Source organism: Clarias gariepinus, chromosome 12 (assembly GCF_024256425.1).
Source record: "Clarias gariepinus isolate MV-2021 ecotype Netherlands chromosome 12, CGAR_prim_01v2, whole genome shotgun sequence".
NCBI lineage: Eukaryota > Metazoa > Chordata > Actinopteri > Siluriformes > Clariidae > Clarias > Clarias gariepinus.
Window position 1 is genome coordinate 12160120 of NC_071111.1, and position 11794 is coordinate 12171913.

An 11794-nucleotide genomic window follows, 5' to 3' on the forward strand; every position below is an offset into this window, starting at 1 on the left:
AACAACCTAAAAATAAAATTACTAATAAGTCTCAGTTTGTACGAATGTTCAATGTCGTATAATGTACTATAAAATAGAATAAAATGTAATCAAATAAAATAACAAAAGATCATACTGTTACTTTAACAGTAGGTGGAGACAGAGTCATACTAAAGTCTCACACGCCAATTTTACAATTTTACACAATAAATAAGCATTATTCTGCAGCTATTGGAAGAAAAAAAAACTTAGATACTGTATATATACCAGAACTCCATTTATTTCTCTATATAATCTCCCGCCACACTTTTCCACTTATCTTAGCTTTTCACTAGTGCTTGTATACCATCAAGGGGAAAAAAAAATCAGTATGCCAGATCTGGCCTCCCAGGAATGCTTGTCATAGCTCAAGCATGTAGAAATGGCTTGGAGCGAGGTTTGGACTGTACAGGGAATAAGGCAATAAGTCCAGCCAACTTCCTATTATGTGCAAGTGGTGTTCGAAATGATTGTGTGTTTAGTTCTCACAGACAGCTGTGTCTTTTCCAGAAATTGGTGACAAGTTACTGGTTGATTTTTAATTGTCGTTGGGTGTTCCACTTACTGATTGTTCACTGGAACGATTGCAGTGGGCTCTAACCCATTTCCACCGGGATCGTCATTCACAGCCATATGGCCTTCTTTCAAATGTTTGCACCCTCTGTAAACGTCAATCAGTTTTTCTTTTTTATTCACAAGCAATTTCATCACAAGTCCCAGTTTGGCTTGAATGAAAGACATGTTCATATGAGCACAATACCACCAGAATCCTGTATCATCCAAAAGGCTGTTCGACAGGTTTAACAGTCACAGTGCTGTTTTATTTTCAATTTCAGTTGGAAAGAAGAAGTTGATTCATTTTCTGTAACAAAAGCTCTGACCATTGTTACAGCTGCAAAGTTCCCATAAATGCACTATATCTAATACATTACATTAGAATTTCTCTAAGATTAAATGTAGTGACTTGTATGGCAGCTACCCTTCTTGAACAGATGAATTAGTGTAATTGTTCACATGGTGATTTTTCTTTAAGGTTATGTCTAATTAGGACATTTGGAAGTAGTTAAGCAGATCAGTGCGTACAGTAATAACAGCCAGGATAAAACTTTCAATTTTAGTTTTCAGAAAAAAGTTAAATGATGCTAATGAGGAAATAATTGTTTTTTAAAACAATACTTTCTTGTTGTTTAATTGATGAAAAATAATTACTGTATTATCCAATTACTGTGGTATAAGATGAATAGAACATCAGGGTTGTTAATGCGATTTCCTTTCATTGTTATAAATGTAAACATAAATGTAAAACACCAATTTTTAGGTAAAAAACTCACATTTGAGCAGTCAATAATAGAGCATTGTCAGCTATATCAAAAGCTACATCTTTCAGCACCATACTTTTGTCTGCAGTCTGCAGGATGGACCTGAGACTAGACCAAAACACCTTTTTCTTGGTTTCATCTTTCGGCCACTCCAGATAAGTTTTCTGCCTTAGCAAGGTTCTTAACCTCAGGAACTTCTTAGGCAGCGAGTCGGGTGGGATGGGCTCCAACAGAATGAAGACCAGGGAGTCATCGTTCACACTAATTGCTCTGTGCTGAGCGAAAAAGAGCTCATAATTGCACCATTCACTTTGAACAAAGTGCTTTGACAGGATAAAGATTGTTTTATAGCTGCTTTCCACAGAACTAATGATATTGTCCACAATCCATTGGCCAGGGACGAAGTCCCGCTCGTGAATGCAGATGGATAAGCCTGCTCCCTCCATAGTTGGGACTAGTTCAGAGCTGACCCAGGTGCAGTCGTACTGGCTGTAGGAAATGAATGCATGGTAACGAAAGATGTTGTTTATCAATTTACCGGCCTGTTTAGCACTCCGACGTTTCACTCTTATCCATACCCAGAGCATTTTGGTGTACCAGACGCCATCGCATACATAGAAAATGATCCCCAAAGCGGTTATAATAGCAACAGTTACTGGTAGAGCCACTGCTGCCTGTAGTCCGGGTAAACAGGAAAGTTTTCCCGGGTTGTATGAGTCTAAGTACTTTCCTGCTAGTGATGGTGGAGAACTGCATGTGTAGTCTAATGGCCAGTCAGGAAGAATGTCCTTGTTCAACATTGTCACAAACCAAAAAGAGTCACAATCGCAGACAAATGGATTGTTACCTGCTTTTAAAGTCTGCAGGCTGGAGAGGCCCTCTAGCGCAGCCTGTTCTATAGACGTGATGGCATTCTGATCAACAAAAAGAGTCCGCAGTACAGGTGCATGGAGATCAGAAGGGATGAGCTGTATGCTGTTAAAGCTCAGGATGAGATGTGTGAGTCTGGGGAACTGTGAATGGACATCCCGGGGGATGACGCTTATGCCAGTTTTGGATAGGTCGATCTTTTGGAAATGAGGGGACAGGTAGTAAAATACATTGTCACCCAAGTTGTTATGGCTCAGATTCAGTTCAGTTAGGTGTGAAGGCCAGGAGCATGGATCCCCAATCCGAATGGAGTTGAAACTTAAGTCCAGGGACATTAGAACCTTCATTTCATTCGTCCTCTTAGAAATATACGCCAGATCAGAAAAGCGATTGTTGCTCAATGAAAGCTGTCTCAAAGAGGGAAAGACGCGCTCATACGAGCACAAATACCACCAGAATCCAGTGTCATCCAAAAGGTTGTTCGACAGGTCCAAAATTTGCAGTGATGGGATAACTGAAATGAGATTGCATGGGAGAATATTCATTCCAGTACCAGAAAACTTCATGTAAGTCAGCTGAGAAATCAAGTCCATGCTCATGTTGATTGTAGGATACCGATATTGATAGTGGTTCACACCATTGAAAACAATTGCTCGTAAACTGAGCGTATGGTTCTGACTGGGGAATTGAAACCCATATGGAGTATCCTCATTATAAGTTATGTTTAAAAATTCAAGTTCCTCAAAAGATGATTTCCAGATATTTTGGATGAGCTTCACCATGACAGTGCTGTTAATCAACGTGTCCACAATGGTTAAGTTGGAAAGTACATGAAGTTTCTCAAGGATCTCAAAAGGATCGCTTGTAACCGTACACTGATCTGGAAAGAGCTTGATGAACCTGATCCTCCTTGTATGTGTTTGGTCAAGGTCCATTAACATGGTTTTGAAAATATCGAAGTTGTGACAAAAGGTCACTCTCAGAGACACTTCCTCCAGTGAACTAAGTTGGGCAAAAGAACCGTTTTCGTACTTTTGCATCTCAGTGCCGCCTCCAAATGTGAATTGGTTTATATGTATATTTCGAATTGATGCCAAATCATCGATTACAAGTGATGTTACTTTTGGACTTCCTATTGCAAATGTAGTAAGATATGTCAAGTTACTAAAAAACCCTGGAAGACTATAGCTTTCGAAATTATTTTCTAAAAGGTCCAAGATCCTAAGTTGTGGCAGAGGCAAGTACGGAATAACACTCAATTGGTTGTAAGAGATGTTGAGAACTTTGAGTTCTGTGTTATTGTAAAGTGCATCGTGTGTGATGAATCGAAGTCCGCAGTGGGTGATCTTGAGAAAACACAGGTGAGTGAGTCGGTACAGATCATCGTGGACAATACTAGAAATATTGTTTTCAGAGACATCTAAGTATTCAGTGTTATCTGGTAAGTCTGAAGGGATCCTGCTCAGGTTGCTGTTGGTAAAGTCCTTTGAATGGTCCCTACTAAAGGAACAGAGCTGGATGTTTTTGTCTATATTCATCAAAACTGCAGATCTGACCATTAAAAGTAATGATGATACTGCAATGGTCCAGATGGTGGGTGGCATCCTGTATAATATAGAAAACCGATTTAAACTTTATTCATTCATTTGAATTGTTTATGTAGCAACATAAGTTTGACTATTTTACAGGTTTTTGATTACAGTGGATGTCAAAATTAAAAAAATGGACAAATGGAGTAATTGTACTTTATTACTATGCTTAAATATTATGCTTGTGTTTTTATACTTTACTTTACTAAAATGGAATACTTAAGTACTCTTGATTGCAATTGCAAAATAGAAAATAATAATAATAACTCTTTACTAACTTTATTTTTATTCAGAGCTTGAAGTATTTAAAGGCCTGTCAATGATGGGAAAGGAGTTTTTAGAAATAGGGTCTATCCCAGGAGACTTGGGCACAGGGCAGAGTATACCCTGTACAATCCATCGCAGGGCACGCACACACATACACTCACTCACAAACACACTGCAGGCAATTTGGGAACGCCAATTAGCCTAATCTGTAGGTTTTTGGAACTGTGGACTGTGGAAAATAATCTGATCAACTTTAATATAATCAGTGAGTACTTTTATATTTTCTTTCAGGCCTGTCTTTTTGTACAGCAGGACTCTCTGCCTAACTTATTAATACAGAGAAATAACATTTTATAAGGTTGAGTATGTTACACCTTGTTTACGCTAAGTTATCGCTCTTTCGTCATCAGCCAAATAGTACACTCTAGATGAGAAATCAAAAAAGAAGTTCTTAAAATTAGTTTTAAAATTACTCCAGCTCGTTAAAATTCACTTATACCACTTTAGCACTGTTATTTAAGTGGTTTAAATATCTGGGATATAAACTGATCCCAGAAAAAACGATTCATTTTAGCTTTTTTAATTAATATCTAATTATTTAATGTTAATTAATGTTTGTTGACATTGAGCAAGAAGCTTATTAGTAGCTTATTGTAATGTAGATGATTAAACCTGGCACATAACCGGTCATAACAGCGCTTTTACCTAACATTTAGATTTCTCTTATGGTGCAGGTTAAATTTAAGGCAGATGTATAAGTTTTGCAAAAGATTCCTACAATTCTGTCCAGCCAGTGTCGCATGATGCTGTGACAAAAACTGGAACATAACTGCTCATAACTGGTCTGGAGTCTTTGTTTACTCCAGACCAGTAATAAAAGACAACTATAAATAAAATAAAGCTTGTCCTGTGTAAAATAAAGCACGTCATTTGCCTTCTTAGAAGACATAAAGGCATTCATCCAAATGTCATCATAATTTGCTAACATTCACCTATTAAGTTATTGTTTATCACGCACATGACAATCAAACTTATGGAAATTCCTTTGTTTCCAGTTAAAATGATTTTCTTTTTAGTTTTTCAAACTTGACTACATACAAATATAACCACATTTTTACTTTCACTTGAGTACTATTTCTCAGTATGTTTGGCACCCTTGCAAAAAATTCAACTGCATTGTATGTATTGTTTTATGTAAATAAATTTGCATAATATATCAAATCTAAAATGTTCAAATACCTTGAATCCTTTGTTAGAAATCAAACCAACCGTAGATAATAGCCAAGTTGTTTCTTTTTCTCTTCAGAGGCTTCTGTCTCTAATAATTCCTCACTACAGATATCCACAGAAATAGGAAATGTCCACTATTGCAATGTTTTGTTTTTTTTGTAGAAAAAAAATGGTCAAAATATATATTACAAAAAAAACAGAAAAAACAGGAACTTAGTAGTATAACTGATTGATAATTACACATTTAGCAATGCCACCATCTTTATGTCATTAACACTTCTACAGTATTAGAGCTTAAACATGTTACCTAATATAACTCATTAAAAACAATAACAGAATGTGAATAAGTAGGAGAAAGCGTAGGGCTGCCACTGTAAATAAAGTTTGTGATAGTGTTTTCCAGATGTCACATGTCTAAAAAAGGAAGTTCTTGATATTTGTCTGTGGGCAGAAACAAGGAACTATGTCAAAATGTCATAAATTAGCTAAGAAATTATATAGAGTGGTGCCCAACACTCTGACCACATTGAAATTTTGGACTTTTTACGTTTAAAGGTGTAAAGAAACCAAAAGCTTAGCCGTTTTGAAATATTCTTTTTAAAATAATAATAACATCTTGACTATTTAACATTCAAAATGTTGCAAAATTTCCACATCATTAATTAAATTTAAGCAAATTTGTGATATTAAACCGGTGTACTGTATTTTACAGAAAACTAGATTAAACTAAGTACAAGTACAAAGCCAATGCAATGCAATCAGCAGTTAACTCGAAGTGCAAAAGGGCAAATTACATTGCATGAAAAGTCTTATCCCTTTCATTAAATCCTGTGTTCTGAAGACAAAAATGCAAGCTTATAGAATGAATGCCACCCTGAGCGCATGCTGTTATTAGGACTAAAATCAAAACTGGCACTTCACTTTATACATTATATATATAAATTAACAGGTTTAATTTTTTCCTTTAAATACCATCAGCACAAACTGACCATTTAAACTCACTTGACCTGTTAGTTGTGTCCAGACATTCCTCACATGTGTAATTACACATCTGTGTTTTACTGCTTCCATTGGGTGATTTACAGTTACTAAATAATATGCTTCGTGGTACATAATCTAATTATAATTTGGACTATACAGAGTTTATATAAACATACTTGCTTTATTAAATGCTAAATGATTACCCAATAACTTGATAGTAAAGGAACAGATCAATACAATGTAAAAGTTTATCAAATAGGTGTGTAAAGAAACTATTTTAAATATATTCGACCAGTTTTCTATTCACAGACAAGCGCTTCTGATATCGTGATTTTTGTATATTTAAATGATATGTCACATGAATGTGTCCCATTTGCTCTGTCATTGACACGTCTTACTAACATAGACATTATCATCATCGAAAAAAACAACATTTAGTGTTTTGGAAATTACCCATGATGTATTCAGATGAGAACGATATGATATAATGTGACATGATTTTGATTCAGAGAGTGTACCAAAAAATGTTTTAGGAAGCTTTGTTTATTACTTTTCATAACTTACATTTTTTAAAAACATACAGCATAATTCAGACGGTCTAACCTCGGTTCCTTTGCTGCAAATTTTGAATTTACTCATACAGTGCAATAAAAAAGTATCCTAAATTATTATTATTATTATTATTATTATTATTATTAGTAGTAGTAGTAGTAGTAGTAGTAGTAGTATTTACATGCTGTATTTGTCACACCTAAATGACTAGGATCATCAATTAAATGTTAATATTACATTAAGATAACCAGAGTAAATACAAAATGCTGATTTCATTCATCAAGGGGGAAAATGCTGTCCAAACATACCTGGCCATATGTCCAAAAGTAATTGCCACTTTTAGCACTTTAGTGATGCAACCAACAGTGACAGGTTTAGCTAATGAGGTTCTTTAGGGTGTGATGTTACATTCCAACATACTGTATTAGGTTTCGTATTATTAGTCCGCATGCCAGTGGGAAAAAATGCAGTTGTTGAATAGTTTAGGTTAGAGCTGTCAGGTGGCTGATGTGTGGGAGACAGAGATTGCATGAGTTTAACTTTGTTACCTAGGGATTAATATAACAGGTACATGAGCAAGAAAAAGCTGACATAGGCATAGCTTGCGAAACTCATGATACAGTACTTAGTAGTAATAGTAATATTTGTGTTCATTAAAATATATTTTAAAATATATTAAAATGATATTAATAGTCAAATAATAATTACTATTAATAGTGAGACACTATATCTGTTACATTCTCACCAGGGGCTGAGCCCCATAAAGGTCTGATACTAGAATAACCCCAGGGTTCACTCTTTAAGCACTCTCTTCTCTCTCTTTAAATTTCCTGTTATTTGTGTTTTTTTTTTTTGTTAATAACTTTTTATTGAAAATTAAATTATGAAAACAAATAAATGCATTGCTTCGAGGGGGGGGGGGGAGTTATAATTTAAAGAGGGGGGGGGGGGGGCCCACAAAATAAATAGGTGAATCACAGATTAAGGAAATGTAAACGCATACATACTTACATACATACATACATACATACATACAAAACTCAGGATAAATGGGCATTCCCAAAACATATGCTTGTAATCCTCTATTAAGGCTTGTATTGCATTTATTACATGTATCATCAGACAATTTAAGCTTTGCATGGTGTTACATACACTCTATGAATGAACTTAAAGTGTATCAACTGATGGGATAGCCTTTTAGATAAAGTGGAAATATTATTCCAAATAGTCCCCCAGTCAAGATCTACACCAAAATCTCTAAACTCTCTGGACCAGACTAAAGGAGAACCGGTGACAGGCTCTTTATGAGTGCTGAACAAATTTTACAGATAAGAGACCAAACCCTGAGTTGGAGATTTCTGTAGATGTTGAAGCAGAGGGTGGTTTTCTAACTGAGCATCCCAGGGAACACCATACGCTCTAAGTGCACAATGCAACCTAAGATATAAGAAATAGGAATTTCTGGGGATTAAAAACGAGTGACAAAGATCCTGAAAAGACTGTAACCCATCAGAGTTAAAAATGTCATTTAGAATGGGAACATTTTTAGCTGACCAGGAAGAGGAAACAAATGGTTTAGAGCCTGTCAAGAGATAATTATTGTGCCATATAGGAGAGAATCTATGAAATTTACAATTATAGCCAAGCAATTTGCATGCCTGTTTCCAGACTTGAAGAGAGCAAGTTATGATGGGTCCAGAACGAAGCGTTGAGCTTCTGTGTGTGATGCCCACAAATGGTGGGTCTTGTAATCTATAAGGATAAACTGATTCTTGTTTAATAGCACGTCAAGATATTTTAGTAGAAGGTTCAAGCCACGCCTCCAAAAGTATTATTTGTATGTTTTTCACATTTTCTAAATGTGGCATATTAGAACTTTACTTCTGTTTGGTTTGGATTTTTTTTTTTTTCATGCAGTATGTCTTCCACTTTTTGGTTGTAACTTATGTTTTTGTAACACTGTTCACAGACTGTTTTAGAACTGAGCTCATATGATTTTATTCAAATGAGTGATAAATCACTCATTGCAATGTGTTGGTAACAAAAACCAAACAAGAAGAATCAAGAATCTATTTTTTTTTTTTTACTTTGTTCTTCTGACCTGCAAATTAGCACAAAAGGCTGATTTGTATTTGCTGTTAACTGTATGTAGGTGTATGCTAAGATGTAAGATGACTGCCGCACACGTGCTATTATAGGTTGGTGCATCGATTGTGCATGTCTTCAGAAAGTAATGTGCTGCGTCTTCGTGGAACAATCCCCAAGTAAATAGAATTTGCCCTGATGTGACACTGTGTCTGCAACTGAATAAAAAATATTAAAATCATATCTCAAATTGCATTTAAGTAATATTAAGAACCTGTTGAAGCAAAGGGATAACATGCAAACTTCATGCACACAAATGTGACGTGGGAATCAAACCCAAGACCTATAGTTTGTAAGTGTTGACCGGAGGTCCTATCATGGTTGTACAAATAGAAATAAATACAGTGGTTACCTTTTTTAACATCACTGTGAATAAAATCTTTAAATATTATAGTTAAACTTGGAAACCAGATGGAGAGAGGTGTTTTGGGATCTGATGCACCCGCTAGTATAGTTGGTCAAAACGGCTTACATAACTTGCAAGTGCAATGTGTACAGTATATGTGGTGAAAGTGAAATATATTTTAAAAAGCTAGTTGAATTCATGACAAATATCAGTTTAACTGTGTAAGCAAGGTTCCCGATGATGACAACTGTCTGAACCACCTGACAAATTTGCACCAGAATTATATATAAACCAAATGCTTGTATATTAATATTTAAATTAATCCAAATCCACTCACTCACTCATTGTCTATACGTCTTTATCCTGTATTGGGGTCATTGGGGACCTGAAGCCTATCACAAGAGACTTAGGGAACGAGACAGGAAACACCCTGGATGGGATGCCAATCCACTGCAGGGCACGCACATAAACACACTCACACACTACGGGCAATTTGGGAACGCCAATGAGCTTAATCTGCATGTCTTTGGACTGTGGGTGGAAACCAGATTATCTGGAAGAAATCCACCAAGCACCTGGAGAACATGTCAATTCCATGCACACAGACCCGAGGCGGAAATGGAACCCAGACCCTGGATGTGCAAGCTGAAAGTTCTAACCACTAAAGCATTGTGCCACCCATTGTGACTAAGAAAGGCATACTTAGTGTAACTAAGTATACCGTTCCTAATATGTTCCTAATACGGTGAATTTATTAAAAATGTTCGTGAACATATTAAAAATGTGCATTTATTTGCAATGTTATATAAACTAGTTTAACTAAACAAATATTTAAATAATCTTATAAACATACAGCCATTAAAAAGATTATACATACATTGTGATCATTTGAAGTGAAAATACTCTGCCTGGCCAAATATGCACATTCAGGTCATCAGCTGACTTAATTTTACTGCCGCATAATGTTGATGAGCCTAGACCTGACCAAACTGAAGCAACTCCAGAGGCTTGTACAGTATGCACGATGTGTTCATCGCTTTACGCGCTTCCTTTCTTACCCTGATGCACCCATCTCTCTGAAACAGAGTCAGTCATAACTCATTAGACCATGTGACCTTTTTTTCACTGCTTTAAGGTTTTGTAACATTACGTGAACTTTCCCATGCCTCTATCCCCATAAAAAAAAAAAACCTGCTTCCTGATTCCTTATATGGTAATGCTTCCATGTCCAGACAAATATACATACAAATAGCTTGTGTCTGGCAGAATCCTTTTGTAGAACCATAAAATGCTAATATGTTTCCTATCGTCTGTCTGCCAGTGGGTCTCTCTGGGACACATGGCACCTGGACAAAAGATTAAATATGCTCTCTTTGCTGATAATGAACAAAGAACTTTAGACACATTGTGTGTGTGTGTGTGTGTGTGTGTGTGTGTGTGTGTGTGTTTGTCCCTTTCCCCCAGTTTTAACCCAGCCGGTAAGCGTATCGAGGTGTGGTGGACAAATCAAGCACTAATTCTTCTTTTTGATTTTCATCTTAAAACTTTCATCTTTAAACTTAATTAGTCAGGCAAACTTTTATCTGCTCCCAGTCCAATATTTATGCTACCCAGCAAATTTAAGCCTTTTTCCTGATACATCTCATTATTAAATGGTTGTTTTTTTGGTCACAAGTCTGTTCAGTCCCGAGTTTTCATCACATTGTGTGTTTATGGAAATGCTCTTCCTTTCACCATTAAATATAGTTATAGTTTAAATTTAAGTTGTTTATTTTTTACGGTGCAACTTTATTTGAGTGACTTTATTTAAGTGATCTCTATTCATGATATTTTTCTAAACCACATTTCTTCCACAGAGTTGACGGTCCCCCACTATGCTTAAAGGTGCTAACCCGGTTCCAGTCATTTCAAATCCCCTTTGTTATTTTCTTTGTTTGATGTTGCCCAATTATTTGAACCCTGAAGATTTTTTATCATAGAGTGTATAAGGCAAATACATCTTTAACTTTTGCCTCAAGCTTTAATCTTCTTCTTCTTTCTGCAGCTCCCGTTAGAGTCTCCATTTAACTCTGTCTACCATATCTTCCTTTTCACTCCAACCTCCTGTTTGTCCTCCCTCACCACATTTATAAACCTCTTCTTGGGCTCTAACATTCTCCTCCTGATATACCCATCAACCCTCCTCTGCACATGTCCAAACCACCTTTCTCTGGCCTCTCTAACTTTGTCCCCAAACCGTATTTCCTGCACTGTCCCTTTCTACTCTATACTCATTCCTAATCCTGCCCATTCTTGTCTCTTCTAAAGCAAATCAAAGCTCCCTGTCTTTTTGTCAGTGGCAACATCTCCAAACTGTACAACATTGCTGAACTTACTATGTCTTTCCCTTTCTTTCCCTTTAATCCTAACCCTAACCCTAAGAATTTTCACCTTAAGAATTGAAGTGTTGCAAGAAATTTGCCTCGGCATGTGAAGCA

The 11794-nt window shown here is 36.2% G+C and overlaps 1 protein-coding gene across 1 annotated transcript; it reads right to left on the bottom strand.

The window, feature by feature from the left end:
• On the bottom strand, positions 1-6467 carry LOC128534001 (toll-like receptor 1). Its single transcript, XM_053508256.1, has 2 exons — positions 5303-6467; positions 1-3812 (listed from the first exon to the last, which is right to left on the bottom strand). The coding sequence occupies exon 2, from the start codon at positions 3809-3811 to the stop codon at positions 1346-1348; it is 2466 nt and encodes an 821-aa protein (XP_053364231.1). The 5' UTR covers position 3812; positions 5303-6467; the 3' UTR covers positions 1-1345.
• Positions 6468-11794: the final 5327 nt, after the last annotated feature.

Coding starts and splice junctions, on each gene's coding strand:
- LOC128534001 (XM_053508256.1), bottom strand. CDS start 3,811: ATGCCACCCACCATCTGGACCATTGCAGTATCATCATTACTTTTAATG.